We start from the raw sequence: 24,448 nt of genomic DNA, 5'->3' as shown, positions 1-24,448 counted from the left end.
GCGTCACAAAATAGAATGTAGAAAAAAATAATGTGTTTGGAGATTTAAAAGTAAAAAGTAAATTGTATTGTATTATATCTTATGGACCCATATCATTTTTAAATTCCTCCGAATTCCTTCCTAATTGGAGGATGAGATGAATATAAAATAATTAGGCGACAAATAAGGAATAAAAGTGCAAATTGTTATTGGTGTAAGTACATGATTTTGCAATGGTGTGCACTGTTAGAAAGTCACCTTTTGCAGGCTCAATGGACGATTTCGGCTGACGAAGGAGGCGTTCAAATGGAAAATAATTTTTGGTTGCATGTCAACGTCAATTCTATCGCTTTATAATTGTCTGCCGTCTTAAAACTTTTTGCGAGTGGAAGCCTTCATAATTCACTATTCTTACAAGGTGGTCCAGAAGCGTTATGCTGCCACGGAATGGTACGGCAATTGGTTGATCACAATCTCGAGGATATCGATCTAGCATGTGCACTTTATATATGGTTCTTTGCCAAGCTAGGATGCTCGCTCCCGAACTCGACTATGACCAATTTTTGTTTAACTTTTATTGGAGTTGCATTAGTCCTAAATATTCAAAATATGTTCATTATATGTAAATTTACTACAAATTGGCAACAATTCGAAGTAAAACTAAAATATTTACTATTCCTATATGACGAAAACAATGCAAAAACAAGTGAAAAACGTTTTACGATTGCAATTTACCAATCGAAAAAATTGTCGTTCAAAAAAACTCGATATCGACTCCCGTGATCCGAAAAATTTAGATTTCGATCAAAAGTTCTCGATATCGAGTGCCGTGATTAGCCCCTGCTACAAAATCAAAACTTTAGTAGCTAACCTAGCATAACGTTGACTAGCTTCGATGAGGAAATATTTTAATGATAAGAAAGATGTTAGGCGTATCGGTTTGTAATGTGGTTATAGATGTTAACGACTCTCGCAATCTTTACCCTCCCTACCAATGTTGTCATCCAATGAGTCAATTGTAGTCCGAGTTTTCGTGCAATGACAAACCTAATCTAATTCTAGTGATAAACAAAATTATGGATTGAATTAAACATATTAAAAAAATGTATATAATATAATTTAATTGTTTATTATATATAGCAACGAAGAAATTAAGAGTGGGGGTGAAATATTCTAGCAAAATAAGCACTTCAAATCGATAATCTGGAACGATTTTTATTGTTTTCAATTAAGGCTAGTTTATATTTTGATAAAATTATTAAGTCATGATTATATAAACAAACAGATATAATATTAATATTCGTTGTAAGACGCATTTACTTTCGATTGGCTCTTCCTTTGTCGGCGCATTTCCAAGCGTATTTGTTGTTTTGGAGGTCCACTGCTGCTAGGAAGTTAAGACACCGATTCTTAACTTAGAAAGTAAATATGAAATAAATATAATTGCTTTGTAATAGAATTATAACTAATTTTTTTGCTTACATTTTTAAATTACACTTGTTTTGAGTCACTTGAATGACTGATTACATACACCCTCAAAAAAATCGCTTCTGTAACATATACCTAGGGTTTCCATATGGTTAATTTCCAAAACAGAACTTTCGCTTTAAAAAAAGAGAACATTTTAACTACACCCAAAAAAAAGTGAACCCACCATGAAAGAAAATGTAGGTTTATTTTAGAAAATTTTAACTAAAATAGTTTTCTAATTGCAACATGTTACAAATAAGTTTATAATTTTTGTCAAATTGAAGAAAATTTATTAAATATAATTAATTTTTTTCTGGTATGTAAGAAAATTTCATATGTTGAAGGAAAAAATTGGATTTAAAAATTGTTAAAATGTCTTTAGCGCTGTACGAAGTTCAAGACAGGTACAATTTTAGTAAAATTTACTCATTTGAGAGACTTATGAACTCAATTTAAGCAAACTTCTGCCATTTTAGGAAAATATGAACTAATTTATTTTTTAGTAAAATTGTGCACTATATTTGTATACAACTTTTTTTCTTATTTTTAGTTCACATCATTAAAGTTAGCAAAATATTATTCAAATAAGGAATATTTGCTCATATTGTGCAAAATCTAACTAAAATCAACTAATCTTCATGAACTAAAATAAAGTTCAGTTGGCATTAGAGCCCCTTTTTTTCTGGGTGTAAAAAATTCTTTATTAAATAATTAATAATTTTATTGATGTTAAAATTAAAATAATAATAGTTTTTAATGATAGAAACAACGAAATAAATATATAATAAAACAAAAAAAAAAACAAAAAGATTCACATTTTCTGAAAAAAATTAACAGAATAAATGCAAAAATACGCTGTCAAAAATAAAACACACATGCTCCTATGATCTCGCCCACAATTGACGACGACAACGTATTGGCGTATTTACGTCGTACGTTCAATTACATCTATTTCTAATTTTTACGCAGTACGTCGAAACGTCGCAATTGTGTTACGGCCTTTAATTTGTCAACAGATTTAACCCAATAAACAATTAGTGGCGAACAATTGTGGAAAGAAGACCAAAAAAACTGCTAAGGACGAGCAGCAGTTCAAGGCAAACTGGCTTTCTGCGGCGAAGAAGGTGGACAAGGTGGCTGTACAAAATCTGATGGCAGGTGTCAAGCGTGAGGCCCGGCAATTCGGATTTGGAAAAGCGAAAGCCTAACTGAATATTTTTCCTGAATTTTATACTAATTGAACTTGAAAAAGAAATTTAATTTGATTTTTTTAATAAACGATTTCACCGATTTACACGCGTTTTCCCTTGACCAAATTTTGAACGTATCACCCTTTACCCCAAATACATTTTGCTTCAAGCATATATATTTTCAGGATTGGTGCAAACAAAATATTGTTTGTATTGTTAATCATATTATGTTTCACCTTAGGGCATACACTGGTAGTAAAAATTTTAATGAAATTTTCTTTGTGTGGATATATTTTTAAGGCGCCAATTGGTTACTTCCATTATTTTACATGCAACATACTCTCTAGGTCTCTCTTTCTAAACATATATATGTTTAGAGGCTATTTCCAAATAAATATATTTATACCCTTCACACTACTGTGGTACAGGGTTTGTATGTAACGCCAAGAAGCAAAAGTCTGAGACCCATCGTTTAGTATACCGATCGTCTTAGAATTAACTTCTGAGTCTATTTAACGATGTCCGTCTGTCTGTCCGTCCGTCTGTATATGTAGTTTTGTGTGCAAAGTACAGCTCGCAGTTTAAGTCCGATCGTCCTCAAATTTGGCACAGGGTTTTACATTGGCTCAAAGACAATCGCTATTGATTTTGAAAAAAAATCGGTTCTAATTTAGATATAGCTGCCATATATATTATCATATATATCGGCAGCCAAATATTTTGGGGCTTTCGTAAGATATGCAAAATACCAGCTGAGTAGCAAAAATTGTAAATATTACTCAAATTTTGTACAATTGCATCAAAATTGCTCTAGCTTTATATTTACTATATTTATACCCTTCACCACTACTGTGGTACAGGGTATAATAAGTTTGTGCATTTGTATGTAATGTAAGTTCTGAGTCGATTTAGCGATGTCCGTCTGTCTGTCTGTCTGTCTGTCTGTCCGTCCGTCCGTCCGTCCGTCTGTCTGTATATGTAATTTTGTGCACAAAGTACAGCTCGCAATTTAAGTCCTATCGTCCTCAAATTTGGCATAGGGCCGTTTCTTGGGACAGAGACAATCGCTATTGGTTTTGGAAAAAATCGGTTCAGGTTTAGATATAGCTGCCATATATATGTATCCCCGATTTGGTCATAGTTAGCGTGTTTATCAACCGATTTTCTTGAAATACCGTACATCCAAATATTTTATGAATCTCGAAAATCTTGCAAAATATTAGCCAAATTGGTTCAGATTTAGATATAGCTCCCATATATATCTTTCGTCCGATTTAGACTCATATGACCACAGAGGCCAAAGTTTACTACCGATCTTCGTGAAATTTTGCACAGAGGGTAGAATTGACATTCTACCAATGCTTGGTAAATTTGATTGAAATCGGTTCAAATTTAGATATAGCTCCCATATATATCTTTCGCCCGATTTGGACTTATATGGTCTCAAAAGCCAGAGTTTTGCCCTGGCTTACTTCAAATTTTTTCGATTCAGATTTAGATATAGCTATATATCTTTCGTCCGATTTTAACTTATATGGCCTCAAAATCCAGGGGTTTGCCGTGATTTGCTTCAAATTTCGCACAAGGAGTACGTTTAGTAGTATCGAAATTGTGCCAAATTTGGTTGAAATCGGTTCAGATTTAGATATGGCTCCCATATATATCTTCCGTCCGTTTTGCACTCATATGACCAGGGGGCCCAAGTTATACTCCCATTCACGTGAAATTTCGCATAGATGGCAAAATTATTATTCTAACTATACATGTCAAATTTTGTCAAAATCGGTTCAGATTATATATAGCTCCCATATATACGTACACCAGAGTTGGGGAAATATGGTAGACTGTTACACATTTTAGACCCATTTTCAATGGAAGGTTCCTCCAATTAACTGGATAGAGTTAGCCGATTTAAATTTTAATTCTAGAGATTTTGTAGAAGTAAAAAAATTGTCTCCTTTATATAGCTTCCAGCAAATGTGAAGTAGTTGAGATGGTAACACAAATGTTGGCCTACATAGGGGTGAAGGTTATAATATATTCGGCCCCGCCCGACTTTAGACTTTACTTACTTGTTTTTATATAGTTATTTGGTCCACTTAGCTTAGTAGTTTGGTTTTAATTTAAAATTTTGGAGTCTAAACAAAATATTCTGTACATGACCCGAGGTTAATAGACAGGGGCCACGAGCCCCACCTAGACTGAAGCTAGCACTATAAATGGCTCCAAAGTCCTTTTTTCTATTTTCCTTTATTTTATTTATTTATTTTTTTTTTTTGTGAGAAACCAAAATCATTGTAACAAAATATGAAACTGTTTTAATTAATGATATGTTTCTTGACGGTATATTACAGAGCTGACATCACTGGTTGCCGCATCCATTTAATGCTTACCTAGAGCATGTAATTGTCGCCAAAGCCATGTATTTTGTCTGTGAAAAGAATTTTCTAGCCCAAAAAAATGTAACATACATTAGCATTTAAGTGGTTCTCAAATGCCGCAAACATGTTCTATTATTTAAATGATAGAATTTGAGACCATGTAAAGTCGGGAAGATCATGTACCTGACCATCACATTTATTGACTTTTTTGCAGAGAAAAAAGTTTTTATCGGTTACGTACTATGTACGAGTAATTGTGAGTTTTTGTTTTGTATAATTTTGCTCGGGAGACTATTTTGTACACTACTTTTAGATACCAAAGTGAAATGATCACTTGATTTATGTTTTCAATTTCTCTCCCATTTTGTCTTTTGTGAGAGAGACAACGTCTTTCCTATCGATTTCATACCCATCTGGCAATGTCCAATATAGTTTATTGGACATTTGATAGATTACTTTATGGTGCTGAATTGGTTGAAATGGAATGGTGCATTATATGCATTGAGAAAAAGGGTCTTTAGTACTTTTTGAATTCATTAATCTACGAGTATACCAAAATAACCGCCTGTACATGTAGAGTGCTTATATAAGCAGGGAAAAGGCGATAATAGCTATTGCCGAACAAGCGAGATACTCGTATTACTACAACAACAATAATAATGACAATAAGCAATGAAATGAATACAAAACAAATAGGGGTTGTTTAACTATGAGAGAGCGATAAACTAACATTTCGATATGAAACTAAGCAAACAAAAAGAACATAAAATATGTTTAGCAAGGTACTGGAAAATAAAGAAAGGATTCTAACAAGTGATGACGTAATCTGATCATTACAATTTGAAATTTTAAATTAACGGAAACTAATTTAAACAAACTTAAATCTTGAGATATCAAATTCTTTGCTATAATGAATTCTTTATATTTTTTTCTCTATAATTTTTTTGAGTCTCGCAATATAGATGCTTGAATTATGCCAAGTTCTTTTTATGCCGTATAAGTAACGGTCAATACGAAACTGCGAGCAAGCTTACAGTACGTATACGCCATCATGTACCGTTCGCTGCTGTTTATTTTTTATAAATAGAGAAATACAAGCGTGAATCAAAATTAACTAAAATATCATAATAGGAGAAATGAGAGATGAAAACCCCCAATTCCTGAAATAAAAGCCACGTTTTTGGAGTCCTCAGACTGATTCACACATAATACACATCAATATATATGTACCTCCTAAAATTAGTATATATGTATAATGTAGTCCGCGTTCCACAGTAATACCATAGATTTAAATCCTTCTTGGGTGATTATATTTAAAAATGTACACACAAACTATTTGATAAGAAAGAAATGAATTCATAATAACTTGATTTCAAAATGTTTACATCTGCAAAGTATTTAACCCTTCTGTGCGTGATGAGGTCCCGCTGGACCTTTTTGATTTTTATTCATACATAACTTTATCTTTTATATGATTTGCAGCGTGATGGTTTATGAAAACTTTAAATTTTTATGTGATTGAATCTATAAATTGGTTTTTATAGGTGTTTGAAAATTTTTAGTGTGATGAGGTCCAATGGAACCTGCCATTAATTACATTAGTGGTTTTAGCACAGTTTAAAAAGCAGCATAATTGCGATTGTTGTGTTGTTCCAAACGCATCCTTTTAAAAATACCGTTATTTAGAAGAATTTGTAATTTTTATGTCTTCCGTGGATATAACCAATAGTGAAACTACAAGTGCAAAAAAGTTATTTGAACTTCATAGAAACCATGGTCGATTTAAGTTGTTATATTTCTATACCTGTACCAGATCCATCGTCTCCTGGAATTTGGCAAGATGTGCCTCAATTTTGACCAAGTTTTAAGCAACCACTATGCTAGCCTTAGCAAATCAAATGAACCTTTTGAATTTTTAATGAAATTTTGACCCAGATTTTTATCCGAATTCATATTTAGTTCATTTATGGTTGGGGTATTACTATGTACAAGAAGGAAACAAATGACATGGCTAAACAATTTAAACTTTAAGCCTGAAATAAGAAGATCAGCGAAAAAACGTAGCCAAAAACGCAATGATGTTCTAATTGGCTCAGATGCAATGAATTTTACTTGGGCGTAAGTCATTTTCATAGGCATCCGCATCATTGATTTCGCATTAGTTTTTGAATTGTGATGATATTTCAATATTTCAGATTTCATTTAAAAAATAGGGAAAGTGATAAAAAATTATTAACGTTTTCCAATTATGTCTTTACGTAAAAGAGTTTTAGATAACGCTGGCAAATATTTGATCGCAAATTCCACGTCATTGAAAATTTCCATTATTTTTTTGTCCTTATTTTTTTATTTCCGCAAAAATTTTGGAAAATTTTAATTTAATTTGTACATACAGTGGTTGTGTGTACAAATAAGAAAGTAACACATAATTTTTCAACGAAATAATTCTTCAAAAATGTGTCTTTTGCTTTTACCGATATAGCAATTCCTTTGAAAATAATTTTGCGGGCTAATTGTAAATTCAATCATTAAAAAGAATTCCTTATGTTTTAGAGATTCATTCGATTTGAAAAAGGTTTTATTTGATTTGAAAAAGAGTTTAACGTGTCGCAAACTCAACTCAAAAAAATGGACAAAACAAAAAAAAAAGGAAAAATATAAATAAAGAAAATAATGTGGTACCCATTATGGACATCACAACCATATCTAAAAGTGATCCGATAATGCCCATTTGCTGACTTACATCAATCTCCAAAGTCTGGGGAAATCGTTGGCATAGTGTCATTTTTGCCTAAATCGGAAGAACAAATATGGGGTTTTATCTAAACCTGAACTTATTTGACTCAACACACGTCGACACACTTAAAAAGAATATTAAATATATTCTCTGTGTGAAATATCAAGTCAATTGGAGTAAAATCACGTTAAAAATGGGTTTAAAATATATTAATTAATTACCATATTTTCCTAAATTAGGCGTATATGGTACATATGGGAGCTATATCTAAACCTTAACCAATATGAACAAAATTTAGCACACATTGCTAAAATGTTAATTAAACTCTTAGTACAAAATTTCAAATGAATCAGAATGAAACTTTGAGCTCCGGTGGTCCTATGAATCTCAATCGGGCGAACGATATATATGGGAGCTATATCTAAATCTGAACCGATTAAGTTGATATTTTACAAGTTCTAAGAACCACAAAACATTCGCCTATACGAAAATCGTTTGATAATGGAGCCAATTATGACCAGATCAGCGATAACTATATATAGCAGCTATATAACAGCTATTTGAACCGATGTTTTTCAAAATCAATAGCAATTGTCTTTGAGCCGAATTAAGACGCAATGCCAAATATGAGGACAATCGCACTTAAACAGCGAGGTGTACTTTACACTCAAAAATATGTGAACAGACAGACAGACGGACATCGCTAAATCGACTCAGAATTTAATTCTAAGACGATCGGTTTACTAATTATGCGTCTCAAACTGTTCCTTCTTGGCGTTACATGCAAATGCTCGAACTTATTATACCCTGTACCACAATAGTGTCCAAATTTTGCTTCCATATTTCAAACAAAAACAAGTAAGGAAAGTCTGAAGTCGGACGGGGCCGACTATATTATACCCTGCAGCACTTTGTAGATCTAAATTTTCGATACCATATGACATCCGTCAAATGTGTTAGGTGCTATATATAAAGGTTTGTCCCAAATACATACATTTAAATATCACTCGATTTGGACAGAATCTGATAGACTTTTACAAAATCTATAGACTCAAAATTTATTTAGTAAAAAAATATGGGAAACATTTAAATCTGAAGCAATTTTAAGGAAACTTCGCAAAAGTTTATTTATGATTTATCGCTCGATATATATGTATTAGAAGTTTAGGAAAATTAGAGTCATTTTTACAACTTTTCGACTAAGCAGTGGCGATTTAACAAGGAAAATGTTGGTATTTTGACCATTTTTGTCGAAATCAGAAAAACATATATATGGGAGATATATCTAAATCTGAACAGATTTCAATTAAATTTGGCAAACAAGATTATATTACTAATTGTACTCCTAGTGCAAAATTTCAACCAAATTCGGCCAAAAATCTGGCTTCTGGGGCCATATAAGTCCATATCGGGCGAAAGATATATATGGGAGCTATATCTAAATCTGAACCGATTTCAATCAAATTTTGCACACTTGACTATACGACTAAGTGTTGTGTTTGTACAAAATTTCAAGTAAATCGGTATAAAACTTTGGCTGCTGGGTCCATATTAGTGCTTATCGGGCGAAAGATATATATGGGAGCTATATCTAAATCTGAACCGATTTCTTCCAAAATCAATAGGGTTCTATTCTGACCCAAATTGGGAACATGTGCCAAATTTGAAGGCGATTGGACTTAAATTGCGACCTAGACTTTGATCACAAAAATGTGTTCACAGACAGACGGACGGACGGACAGACGGGCATGGTTATATCGATTCAGGGACCCACCCTGAGCATTATTGCCAAAGACACCATGTGTCTATCTCGTCTCCTTCTGGGTGTTACAAACATATGCACTAACTTATACCCTGTTCCACAGTGTGGCGCAGGGTATAAATATTCCGAAAATATATCTAATTCAGTAAAATGTGTGTATAGTTGTACATAAATATAGGAAAATGTTAAATAACATATAAAATTCACTTTTCTAATTTCTACGAAGATCACATCATTCACACAAATAAGAATTTCTTTGGTGCTATACTAAGTTCATCTTTCTTCTAAATATTGTTATTTGTGCCTAACGTTGTCTATTTGCCCATTTCAATTTCAGATCAAAAATCAATATTAACCGATAGCGATTGGAAGAAACTATGGATGAGAGGAGGTATAAATCCCGATTCAAAATTCGATAGCAATAACCTCGATTCCAGTGACAGTCCAATGTTCGAAGACAGCGAAGTAAGTATTTTATATGATTGCTCAAATTTTAACACATCAGGCAAAAAGAGGAATTTTCCAGGCAAAAAAATTCAAAGCATCTCTTACACTCAAAAAAAAGTGAACTCTCTATTTCACTAAAGCCAATTTAACTTTATTTTAGTTCATGGAATTATTATGTTTGGGGAAAGTTTCCTTTACTCTAATAATTTTTTGTGTACGTTAGTTAAATTAACTAAACCCGAGGAAAAAAATATACTCAACTGAAGCATAAAGATTAACTAAATTCGTGTCTTCCACAAAATAGTTCAGAATTTCTTTAAATTTGTAAATTTTCCCAAAAATGCGTCCATCATGAACTTCGTATGTCACTAAAGACATTCTTGCAATTTTGAACTCCAAGTTTTTCCTTCCAACTACAAAATTTTCTTTAACAAGTGAAAAAACATAGTTATGTCTAATAAATTTTCTTGAATTTGTCGAAAAATATTTACTTACTTTTATAACATCGGCGTGATGCCAACGTTTGTAATACTGTTTAGTTAAAATTTTCTACAAATATTCAAAATTTTCTAAAATTAACCGAAAGTTTTCTTCCTGGTGGGTTCACTGTTTTTTCAGTGTATTTACACCGATTGTTAGATTTGATGAACAATAACCGGTATTCGGTTTCGGTTTTATCAATGTAAAATTGGGAGCTACCGTGGTCCAATGGATAGCATGTCCTGCTTGCATACTCAGGTTCGTGGGTTCAAACCCAGTTTCGACCAAACACTTAAAAGTTTTTCAGCGGTGGATTAACCCCTCTCAGTAATGCCGATGACATTTCTGAGTATTTGAAAGCTTCTCTAAGTGGTTTTACCGCAAAGGTGGTCCCTTGTTTTTGAGGTAACCATAGAATCGTGCAACTCTTAGTGGTAAGAGGGAAGTTCGCCATTGTGGTAACAAAATGGAGTGAATAGTATAAGTGAGCCGGAAATATCGGGCTGGCACTATTCCTAACCAATATAAAATTGTCAATTAAATACCAGATGTGGATAATTACATCTGGGTAATTTAATAAACTGCAGATGAAAATACTCTCAATTCGAAGTAAATCATAAAATAATTGTTTCGTTCAGTTTTCTTTACAATAAAATACGATTATCCCTACAAAATAACGTGTTTTTATAAAAACCGGTTGAACCGCTTATGTCGGTTGTTTATTTCAAACAGCATCCTCCACAGAATTTGAAAAATACCCCGTTAATTACGCTCACAGTCTCGAAATATTTCCTGTGAAATAAAAACACCATTTAAATATCTGAGTAAAATAATGTCTTGCATAATGTCCAGAGAGAATAATTAAAATTTCATTTCCCTCAACCAATGTCCATTTTTAACAAAAACTTCCACAAAATACAAAATCTCAAATAGGTTTGGAGACAATTACGATCGTATGGCCATTTATTATGCCCATATCATTGACTTTAGCCTGAGTAACAACATTAATAGCCCAACTGTCAAAATATTTAGATTATTCATAGAATTATTCATTTAGATTAAATAAAAGGATCAAAAAGGACTATCAAGTGGGTATCCTTCAATTAAGAACTCATTTTGAGTGTATACGCGCGCGCTTACACACACAGACCCATGGAGAAAGTTTCTTAAAACTTCCATGGTCAGTCAGAATAGCCAGTGTAGTGGTAAGATTTAATTAATGCTAATTCGCCTATTTACAGTTTATTAATTTCAATTGTTCGAATGGGTTATGGCCAGAATACAAATAAAGGCTCATGGTCCTTTACAGGCACTCCATTCCATTCCGAATCAAATATGCAAAGGAAATACCTAACATAATTTTTTTTCAGAAATTTTTTTGTGGAGCAAACTCTTGGCAGAGCCAACAGCCAACTGGCGAAGCATTCTAAAACTTTTGTCATGGATTTGTTTAGTTTTGCAGTTTTCGAGTGTTTTGGTATTTTTTTGTCCTGGTGATTTTTGCCTGATATTTGCTGCAATATTCGCAATTAAAATTTATGAAACGTTTTTTACTTTTACCACAACTTGTTCCCCATCACACCCGCCCGCCCGCCCGCACAAACCATCCTACCTTTCCCAATTCCAAATTCCAAACTTTTCTATTTCATTACAGATGATGGCGCACAACACGACCGTCCAGCTAGGTGGAACAGCGTTCCTGGTCTGCAAAGTTTCCGGCGTGGATAGAGTGGGTGTAAATTGGGTTTGTCTTTGGTCTTTCATGTTTGTCTCTCTGTGTTCCCTGGCATCATCGTTTATTTGTCATTTTAGTGGTATTTTTTGTTGTTGCTGTTGTTGTGATTTTGTTGTTTCTGTTGTCATTCGCTTCTTTTCAACTAACTCCCCATTCGCCGAATATGTTTGCCGCGATCCCTTTTTGTAGTGTTGTTCATTTATGTTGGTCGTGATTTTAAAAATGTGGTTTCTGAGCGTGTAATGCCATGTGTGGCTGGGATCCTGCCACAAACATAAATGAACACGTTGTGGGTTTAATGAACGTCCTATATACCCCGTTATGTGTGGGTACAAAATATCTCGTAGAGCACGATTTCATTTTGTTGCCATACTGGCAGAGTAACCAAACAAAAAAAAAAATAAGTGAAGCGAACAAATTTAAGCGGCATAACTTTATGTAGCAAAAACACACACAGGAAGGAAATGCACGTGGAATCAAAATTTAGAAATTTTTGTATTATATTTCATTTACTTTGGAAAAGTTATAGCCAATACATTTACCCTGCACATAGGTTTATAATAGTTCGCTCCCAGATTTCAGTAATCGAATGTTATCAACCGGAGGAGTCAACTTTATTAAGCCCCACATAATTTTATATACAACAAGTGCGTAGACTAGAAAGTCGAACGGGGCTGACAATATCATACGCTAAACCACCCAACTAAATTACTAAACTTAGGCATTTGAGGGAATTTATTAGAGTAAATAATAAAAATACATTTGGAAGCTTAATCTAAATCTGAACCGATATGCCTGATATCTAAAGGTTATCCTGTGCTAAATTTGACTAAGACCGGTTAAAAATTAGGTTAGTTTAGAAATTGTTTTTATAATTTGGTGGCATTTGCAGTGGAGAGAAAACCGAGTGCATGTTTACCATATAAGCATTATTTGTTTAATAAAGTCTCTTGAGTCCAGTTGCTAAAAATTTTATTTCGTTATTTCCTGATAAACTTGCATGTACATTCAGATAGATTAATATACCTATACTACTGATTTTATTAAAATAAAATATAAGTAAGTCTGAATGCACTCAGTTTTGCACTTTATGCATAATACATTAAAATCAAATGTTTTAGTATTTAGTCCACAGTTCCTTGTATCTAAGTGCGATTTTCACCCTCGTTGGATATTTTCTACTAAATTTTCTATTATTTGTTATGGAATATTCGGCCAATTAAGCTGAACTTGCTTCTAGAGCTGAACGTTATTTGTTGGTACTCTTTTCTTTTCACAAATTGGGGATTGGGATCGGGTCTTTGTGGTGGCCATTTTAGCATTGTAAAGCTTTGTTCCGACAAACAACATGCCCCTCAGTGTATGCGTAAATCTCTACAAACCTAGACAAATTTGATTGCAAAATATCAAAATACACTGAAAAAACAGTGAATCCATCAGGGAGAAAAATTTGACTTATTAGACCAGCATTCCTAATTTAGCTTTCTTCCCGCTAGATTTAGCTTTTTTTTAAGTCGTTTAGCGGGAAAAAATGCTTTTATCTTTTTTTCTGGCTTTTTTCATGACCGTTTCAGCTATTTTTAGTTTTTTTTTTTATTTTCGACATGTTTCTATTGAAATATGGATAAAACGGAGTTTTTATCTAAAGGGTGATACGGTCAAAATTTGGTCAATATAAACTTGACGTATTTCTTTCAATTTTGCATTTAAAAAACCTGAACACCCCTCATTTTGAAGGTGTGTGTGTGTGTAGAATGTTGCTCCTATTTTGATTTTGGAATTCACTCTTCAGTTGTCAAAATGCCGTCCAAGCAAGAAGAGCAGCGTATCAAAATTTTGCTCGCGCATCGCGAAAATCCGAGCTACTCGCACGCAAAGCTGGAAAAATCGCTAAAGGTTGCCAAATCAACCGTTACAAATGTAATTAAAGTGTTTGGGGAACGTTTGTCTACAGCCAGAAAGTCTGGACGGGGGGAAATCGAAAACCGGAAGCCGCTGAGACGACAAAGAGAGTTGCTGAGACGACAAAGAGAGTTGCCGGCCGACAAAGAGAGTTACCGCAAATAAGCTGGGTGTATCGTCTACAACCGTGCATCGAGCCAAAAACGAGCCGGACTATCGACTTACAAGAAGGTAGTGACTCCAAATCGCGATGATAAACAAAATACGACGGCCAAAGCGCGATCCCGGAGGCTGTACACGACGATGCTGACGAAGTTTGACTGCGTGGTAATGGACGACGAAACCTACGTCAAAGCCGACTACAAGCAGCTTCCGGGACAGGAGTTTTATACGGCAAAAGGAAGGGGAAAGGTAGCAGATATTTTTAAGCACATAAAACTGTCAAAGTTCGCAAAGAAATATCTGGTTTAGCAAGCCATCTGTACCTGGGGCTTGAAAAGCAGTATTTTCATAGCTTCCGGGACTGTCAACCAAGAAATTTGCGTGAAAGAGTGTTTAAACGTCTGCTGCCTTTCCTGAAGAAACACGGTTGTTCCGTACTGTTTTGGCCGGATTTGGCATCTTGCTATTACGGTAAAAAGGCCATGGAGTGCTACGCCGCCAACAACGTGCAGGTGGTTCCCAAGGCCAAGAACCCTCCCAACATGCCATAGCTCCGCCCAATTGAGAAATACTGGGCTATTGTCAAGCGGAACCTAAAGAAGACAAAAAAACTGCTAAGGACGAGCAGCAGTTCAAGGCAAACTGGCTTTCTGCGGCGAAGAAGGTGGACAAGGTGGCTTTACAAATCTGATGGCAGGTGTCAAGCGTGAGGCCCGGCAATTCGGATTTGGAAAAGCTGACTGAATATTTTTCCTGAATTTTATACTAATTGAATTTGAACAAGTATATACGGCCGTAAGTTCGGTCAGGCCGAATCTTATGTACCCTCCACCATGGATTGCGTAGAAACTTATATGAAAGACTGTCATCTACAATCGAATTACTTGGGTTGTGGTATCTTAAAACTTCTTAACATCGTTTTCTAAATTGTGAGCTGGTCCATACGTGGTATATATTAGACCAAAAAGTTAGGTATAGTTAAGTCTACAAATAATTACGAATCGATATGGACTTTTTGCACGGTACGTAGAGAGCCAGAATTAAAATATGGGGGTCGCTTATATGGGGGCTATATACAATTATGAACTTGATATGGACTGATTTTTGTGTGATTGGAAATCGATTTATCTGAGGGATATATATAACTATAGACCGATATGGACCTAGTTAGGCATGATTGTTAACGACCATATACTAGCACAATGTACCAAATTTCAACTCACTCGGATGAAATTTGCTCCTCCAAGAGGCTCCAAAACCAAATCTCGGGATCGGTTTATATGGGGCTATATATGATTATGGAGTGATATGGACCACTTTTGGCATGGTTGTTAAATATCATATACGATCACCACGTACCAAATTTCAAGCAGATCGGATGAATTTTGCTTCTCCAAAAGGCACCGGAAGTCAAATCTGGGGATCGGTTTATATGGGAGCTATATATAATTATGGGCTGATAGAAACCAATTCCGGCATGGTTGTTGAATAACATATACTAACATCACGTACCAAATTTCAACCGAATGGGAAGAATTTTGCTCTTCCAAGGTGCTCTGGAGGTCACATCTGGGGATCGGTTTATATGGGGCCTATATATAATTATGGACCGATACCGACCAATTTTTGCATGGGAGTTTGAGGCCATATATTAACACCACGTACCAAATTTCAACTGAATCAGATGAATGTTGGTCTTCCAAGAGGCTCCGGAGGTCAAATCTGGTAATCGGTTTATATGGGGGCTATATATAATTATGGACCGATGTGAACCAATTTTTGCATGGTTGTTAGAGACCATATACTAACACCATGTACCAAATTTCAGCCGGATCGGATGAAATTTGCTTCTCTTAGAGGCCTCTCAAGCCAAATCGGGGGATCGGTTTATATGGGGGCTATATATAATTATGGACCGATGTGGACCAATTTTTGCATGGTTATTAGAGACCATATACTTACACCATATACCAAATTTCAGCCGGATCGGATGAAATTTGCTTCTCTTAGAGGCCTCGCAAGCCAAACTTGGGGGTTCGTTTATATGGGGGCTATACGTAAAAGTGGACCGATATGGCCATTTGCATTCCCATTCGACCTACATCAATAACAACTACTTGTGCCAAGTTTCAAGTCGATAGCTTGTTTCGTTCGGAAGTTAGCCTGATTTCAACAGACGGACGGACGGACATGCTCAGATCGACTCAGAATTTCACCACGACCCAGAATATATATACTTTATGGGGTCTTAGAGCAATATCTCGATGTGTTACAAACGGAATGACAAAGTTAATATACCCCCCATCCTATGGTGGAGGGTATAAAAAGAAATTTAATTTGATTTTTTAAGCCTTGCTGCCAGAATAAGGGTTTCCACATATTTCAAAGCTCCATTGAAACATTATTAATGATTCCATCCATTATTCGGGACATTTTTCCAGCAAATGCACCTTGTTGTAAAGTTTTTCCTTATATTCATAAAAGTTTACGTAAACTTATTTATTTTATTTATTTATTCAATATTTATTACAATTCTAAAAACTATAATAAACAATAAAGCACTAGTTACAAAGGCTATCGGCTTTAACGTAAACTTTAAATCTTGTATTATATACAAATTCCTTAGATAAACTGTCAGTAAATTATTAGAAATATTAGCATTTGACTCGTTTGTGGTGTCCTTTTTATATTATAATATTCTCAAGTTATTATGTTATTACTAAGTTAAAATAGTAGATGTGAATTGCTTTGCACACTAAAAAAAATATTGTCGTGAAGCCAAATATTTCATGTCCTTCAAATCTCTTATATAAACTGTTTTCCTTGTCCAAAAGGCGACAGTGGTTCATCTTAAAAATGGGTATCTTTACATGAAAGAAAATTTTGTTAGGCTAGGGTCAATTCTAAAAAATAATGAAATAATCTTTAAATTTGTGGAGTTTTTGTAACTTGACCACAAACCAAAAAAGCGTTCAAAAATAGAAGATGTTTTTCAACACTGCCAGAAGTCTATAGAACTATATCGGCTCAGAAGATGATATTGAATCGTTTGGTTAACTATTTAATCATATGATGATAACGTCAATCCAAAGAAAGAATACCTTCTTCCGAAACGAAATTTTACACAAGCTTTACTTTGTTATAAACATGATAAAATTATTCCTAGGTACTTGCAATATTACAAAAAAAAAAGAACAACAACAACAACAACAAAACTCATGTACATGCAGATGTCAGTTTTGTTTACAAATTTAATGTTAGTAAACAATTGCTGCCAAGAATGAAAAAGTTCTCTACTATAGTTAAAAAATTCATAAATATTCGTCTAGTTTTAATTAAACTATTAATTGGGTCATCAAATTTAAAAAATAAAATTTGAAATCACTTATTTATTAATGATTACTAATTCAAAATATTTTCAAATGTTTAATTATACCAAAATTTGTTTTCAACTTCAACAAAATTTTTAATTGAAGGAAATTTTTGTGATATTTTTCTAGTGGTCAACCACTTGCCCATGATCATAAGACAAAACGAACAGTTAATCTCTTAAATAATTAATTAATTAAATTTACAATAACATGACAACACAAGTAAAAATGCTAATTGTGCAAAGTTATACCTACAATTATGGCTATGTTTTCTCGAATAACAACTTGTTTTTTTTTAACCCTTTCACTACCGATGTCCACCTGGGAGGACATGATTTTGGGTGTCGATTATACATTATCCTTGTGTGCTTTATTTAAATTTTTTGCTGGAATATGTTAGAGGGTCCTTCTAATATTAATTTACCAGTTTTATATAGTCGAACATATGTTTCGTCAATTTTATGCAAGTAACATGTTTGTCACTAAAATTTTATTTTCTCGTCAAATATAACCTGCTTGCCGAAATAAGATACATGATTCCCGAGGAAATAACATGGTTGCGAAAACCATGTTACATGGTCACCACCCAAAAATAACATTTTGCTCTTAAAACATGTTTGAGGTGATCATATTCCTTCTCTGGGTGCAATTGCCGATTTTTTCTGTATGAGAGGAAGTCTTATTTAACTAAAAGAAATTACAAATTGGGTGTACGGTATATACAGGTTCCAAACAATATCCACGAGTACATACTAGTTGTGATCCTTTACGTACTACTAGTTACTACTTTTACTATGTTAGTTTTACTAGAAACCGTTCCTCAATCCCTAAAAATAGTAAAAGTTGTAAACAAATTTTCCCCTATGTCAAAGCTGAGATGTTTTTCTCTATATGTTTACAGGTTTGTAGGTCCCTAGTGGGTTCACGGGCTGGCCTATAGACGTTGGAAGTTGGACACCTCGGATGTATGAAATTTTGTTTTACTTGGCAAATGCGCAATTATGCACCGATTTTCATGATTTTTCTTTACTGGATAGAACTTATAAACCTCCATAAAAAGATTGCGTGTGTGTACGAATATATCTAATATATGCGAGATATGGGCCTTACAATTTATTTTTTTGCTAAATTTTAACAAAGTGGGGTCTGTATTTTGAATCTAGAAGGACAGTTTTAAGATCGATTATTGTTCCATTTTCTTAACTGCATTCCTTATTAAATTATACGTATTCTAGAGGAAAAATATGTGCACCTTTGTGCTTTAGATTAAACATGTGGACTCCACAATTTGGAATTTCAAAACAATATTTACCACTGGTTTCGAAAAAAAGTACCAAAACATTGACCGACTCACACCAAATTCGGCACACCCATTAATGGACCAAAAGTACCGCTACGATTTGAATTTCATGCAAATCGGATAAAAGTTTTAATGTCTATGTGCTGAAGACCCCACCTGGGGGGTCGGTTTATATGGGTGCAAAATCGAAACTTAGGCCGATGTAGCGCATCTTCGAACTTGACCTGCTTGTAGACAAAATACGTGTCTGCGCAAAATTTCAGCACTAAAGGCTCATTATTGAAGGATGTAGACTGATTACAACAGATAGCCAGACAGATGGACATCGTTATATCGACTTATAATTTCTCCCTGATCAATTCTATATATACTTTCTATAGCCAGAAATCGTAATTTGTATGTGTTACAAACGGAATGACAAACCCCCATATTACTGTACTTATATGGACCAGAAGCCTGAGTTTTACTTTGATTTAAAATTTTGCACAAAGACTACTATTAATAACACAGTAAAAATCACCTTTCCATCGCAATAAGGATTTCAAAGTTTCCTGCAAAAAATCTGCCATTTGTCAAAATAATTGCGATATAAAAGTATTTTACTTACTTGCTTCCATGTTTTGAAAATATTTTTTCAAATCACAATACTTCTTTTGTTATACCCACCACCATAGAATGGTGACGGGGTATAATAAGTTTGTCATTCCGTTTGTAACGCATCGAAATATCGATTTCCGACTATATAAAGTATATATATTCTTGATCAGGGAGAAATTCTAAGACGATATAAGCATGTCCGTCTGTCTGTCTGTCTGTCTGGCTGTTGTAATCACGCTACAGCATTCAATAATGGAGCTATCGTCCTGAAATTTGGCACAGAATCGTCTTTTGTCTGCGCGCAGGTCAAGTTCGAAGATGGGCTATATCGGGCCATGTTTTGGTATAGCCCCCATATAAACCGACCTCCCGATTTGGGGTCTTGGGCTTATAGAAATCGTAGTTTTTATCCAATTTGCCTGAAATTTGAAATCTGGAGGTATTTTATGACCATAAAGAGGTGTGCCAAAAATGGTGAGTATCGGTCCACGTTTTGGTATAGCCCCCATATAGACCGATCTCCCGATTTTACTTCCTGGGGCTTATAGAAACCGCAGTTTTTATTCAATTTACCTGAACTTGGAAATCTAGAGGTATTGTAGAACCACAAATACGTGTGCCAAAAATTGTGAGTATCGGTCCATATTTTGGTATAGCCCCCATATAGACCGATCTCCCGATTTTACTTCTTGGGCTTATAGAAACCGCAGTTTTTATTAAATTTATCTGAAATTGGAAATCTAGAGGTATTGTAGGACCACAAATATGTGTGCCAAAAATTGTGAGTATCGGTCCATATTTTGGTATAGCCCCCATATAGACCGATCTCCCGATTTTACTTCTTGGGCTTATAGAAACCGCAGTTTTTATTCAATTTACCTGAAATTGGAAATCTAGAGGTATTGTAGGACCACAAATACGTGTGCCAAAAATTGTGAGTATCGGTTCATATTTTGGTATAGCCCCCATATAGACCGATCTCCCGATTTGGGGTCTTGGGCTTATAGAAACCGTAGTTTTTATCCAATTTGTCTGAAATTGGAAATCTAGAGGTATTTTAGGACCATAAAGAGGTGTGCCGAAAATGGTGAGTATCGGTCCATATTTTGGTATAGCCCCCATATAGACCGATTTCCCAATTTTACTTCTTGGGCTTCTAGAATCCGAAGTTTTTATCCTATTTGCCTGAAATTGGAAATCTAGAGGTATTTTCGGGTCACAAAGAGGTGTGCCGAAAATGGTGAGTATCGGTCCATATTTTAGTATAGCGCCCATAAGAACGATCTCCCGATTTAACTCCTTGGGTTTCTAGAAACCGTAGTTTTTATCTAATATGCCTGAAATTGTAAATATTCTGGTATTTTAGGCTCACAAAAACATGTATCGGATTAAGTTTTTATCGGTCCATTTGGTAATGCCTCCATATAGACCGACTTCACTTCTTGAGGGTGTAGAAGGCGCACTGATCATGAAAATGGCTTGAAACTCAATGTAAAATTTCCAGATTTTACTTCTACAGATTTAAGATTTCAAATCAAGACGTTATTTTATAATTTTCTTGCACACTTACAAGAGATGTTAATGATTCCTCTAAACCTCAAACAAAAATGGTTCTTATAAATCCAGAATCTGATATAGTCCTCATAGGTGAAATCTTTAAATTTATCTTCGGGAAGTGTCCTCAAGTCCTCAAGCCCTCCTGGAATTTCAAAGGAAACCCTAATATTTGGTTCATGGTGGTGGGTATTTAAGATTCGGCCCGGCCGAACTTACTGCTGTATATACTTGTTTTTTGTTTGGCATTGTTACTATTTTTATACCCTGCGCCACAGTGTGGAACAGGGTATTATAATGTTAGTTCATATGTTTGCAACACCCAGAAGGAGACGAGATGGACACATGGTGTCTTTGGCAAAAATGCTTAGGGTGGGTTCCTGAAGAATTTTGGAAGAAATCGGTTCAGATTTAAATATAGCTCCCAGATATATCTTTTTCCCGATATGCACTTATATGGGCCCAGAAGCCAGAGTTTTATCCTGATTTACTTGAAATTTAGGACAAGAAAAACAATTGGTACTTTAGTCTAGTGTGCCAAATTTGATTGAAATCGGTACATTTTTTAGATATAGCTCCCATATATATCTTTCGCCCGATATGGACTTTTATGGTCTCTGAAGCCAGAGTTTTAGCCCAATTTGGTTGAAATTTTGCACTAGGAGTACAATTAGTAGTAAAGTCAAGTGTGCTAAATTTGATTGAAATCGCTTCAGATTTAGATATAGCTCCCATATATGTCATTCGCCCGATTTACACTCGTATGACAACAGTGGGAAATCTTTATCTCCGATTTACTTGAAACACAGGAAGTATAATTAACATTCCGACTGTCCATACCAAATTTGGTTGATATCGGTTCAGATTTAAATATAGCTTCCATATATAGCTTTCGCCCGATTTACACTCATATGACCATAGAGGTCAAGTTTTTACTCCGATTTAGCTAAAATTTTGTACAGGGAGTAGAATTAGCTTTGTTGCTATGCGTGCCATAGCATATAAATCGGTTCAGATTTAGATATAGCTCCCATATTTCGACAAAAATGGTCAAAATACCAACATTTTCCTTGTAAAATCGCCACTGCTTAGTCGGAAAATTGTAAAAATAATTCCAATTTTCCTATACTTCTAATACATATCTATCGATCCATAAATCATAAATACACTTTTGCGAAGTTGCCTCAAAATTGGTTCAGATTTAAATGTTTCTCATACTTTTTTACTAACAGTGTGTTCCACCCCAGGGCATTAACCGACTTCAATTTTAAGTCAATAGATTTTCTTAGTCAATAGATTTTCTAATCTAATCTTAAATATATTGTCGGTTCAGATTTAAATGTATATATATGGGAACATAAACATTTATATATAGCACCCAACAAATGTTAAGGATTTCAGATGGTATCGAAAATGTAGATCCACAAAGTGTTGCAGGGTATAATATAGTCGGCCCCGCCCGACTTTAGACTTTCCTTACTTGTTTTTACTATATTTTCGTTCCAGTACATTTAACAAATTTTGAACTCTGAACTTTTTACTACGAATAAAGTAAAGGAACACAACTACTATTATTTTCCAAAATACGTATCATACCAAAATACAAGCAAAAAACAACATTTTTAACAGAATTGAAGGTCACATATTAAAATGTGCTTAAGTATATTTAGGTGAATTGACTCCTTTAACTACCTAGGAGGACATCTTGCTACATCCATGTTTACATAATTATACTTCCAAAATTTGTTGTTTTGTACTCTATATCGCTAGAATACACTAGTTCTGAAGAAAAAATAATTTTACAATGGCTACTTTTAATTCGGTAGTGAAAGGGTTAATTTTATTATTATTATAACCAAATTCAAAACCATCCTGAATGCGGCTAACACTTTTATTTTTATCGTACATATATGTTATGTTTTTATTTACAACATTACTACACCTACTGTCTGTGTTGACCCTATTATCTTATATTGTGCCCTATCTTTAAGTGTATTTTCTATTCACAATCATGCATTCCCCAAGCCTCAAAATTCATGTATTCGTTCATGTGTTTTGTGTAAACTTTTCAATTTTGTGTTCATTTCCATGAAATTCCTGTAATACTTGTCTTTTTCGGGTTAACTTTATAGAATCAGATATCTTGGATACGTCGCCGAGATTGGCATATTCTGTCATCAGGTGCTCAACTTTATACAAACGATGAACGTTTTGCCATCCTCCACACACCGGGATCAAACATGTGGACACTGCAGATAAAGTTTGTGCAACGACGAGACCACGGAATGTACGAGTGTCAGGTAAGTTGAGGCATTTGCCATGAACTCCAGCATTTGGCCTTTTTTCTCTTATATCATTTATGTACTTTTTCAACTTGGGTGACACCTCTGGGGAAATCAGTGTACATGTACACTTTGTTGTCACACTTTTCGGTTAGTTTTTTCCTTGACTTTTTTGTCCATGAATGCGAGCATTCTGGTAAGTTGTCAAAACTTTATGAATCATAGTTGGAGATGTATCTCAACATGGACATAAAGTGTATGAACATGCAAATTATTTTTAAATAAAACTATGTATAGCCATGGACTTTGCCACAAAAAACATGTAGAAAATTATCAGCGACAAATTAAATAAAATTAATACGGTAAATGTTTATTTGTAATGACACATGGTCTACATGTTTTTTTTTTTTTTGCTAATTGTAACAAACAAAAACTCTCATTACCCCGTAATCTTGTAGGTAATCCTACTCAAATGTGGATAATTTTAGTAAGTTAGATTCGTGAATTTCTTTAAAATATACTTATCAAGGATTTTATATTTTATGAAAGATTTGTGAAAGATATTCCTAAATAGAAAAGTCTTCAGAATTGCTGTTACATTATACAGTAGATTTTTTTTATTTATTTAAGCAAATACATATTTATGCTTAACTTATACTACAACTAGTCTCTATTATGAATAAGTGGCTAACCAATAGTTTATTTATTAACGTCAGTATATTTGTAGAAATTAAAATATCCTAAGACTCATATGGTAGAACTAGGACAATTATTATTGTAAAATTTTTTATTGGAAGTGAGGCGGGAGGGAAATGGATGACGGAAGTGGTGCCAAATTGACGCAGAAGCGATGAATTTAACATGGGCTTGTCATAGGACGGATGTCCACCATTTCAGCAGCCGCTACTCTCAATTTGCATCACTTCTTAAGATGTGAGGTGAATGCAGTGTTTTGGATGTGAATTAAGAAATTTTGTGATATTTTGACAAATAAATAATTTTTAATTTTTTTATGATTTTTAATGCATTATAATCAGAGATGGTCTGTCGTAAACTGTAAGGTATTTGACATACATTTACGACGTATTTTACCATACGT

The 24,448-nt window shown here is 34.2% G+C and overlaps 1 protein-coding gene across 1 annotated transcript in view; it reads left to right on the top strand.

The window, feature by feature from the left end:
• dpr12 (defective proboscis extension response 12) overlaps window positions 1-24,448 on the top strand; it is a 205,751-nt gene that overhangs the window by 144,726 nt on the left and 36,577 nt on the right. Inside the window, exons 3-5 of the mRNA XM_075312925.1 lie at window positions 9,857-9,984; window positions 12,101-12,190; window positions 23,200-23,367. Of these exons, the coding sequence (XP_075169040.1) occupies window positions 9,857-9,984; window positions 12,101-12,190; window positions 23,200-23,367 (386 nt within the window). The remainder of the gene's footprint in view (window positions 1-9,856; window positions 9,985-12,100; window positions 12,191-23,199; window positions 23,368-24,448) is intronic.

Source organism: Haematobia irritans, chromosome 5 (assembly GCF_050003625.1).
Source record: "Haematobia irritans isolate KBUSLIRL chromosome 5, ASM5000362v1, whole genome shotgun sequence".
NCBI classification, from domain to species: Eukaryota; Metazoa; Arthropoda; class Insecta; order Diptera; family Muscidae; genus Haematobia; species Haematobia irritans.
Note: the sequence above shows the minus strand (reverse complement) of the source record. Positions and strands in the feature narration are given on the sequence as shown.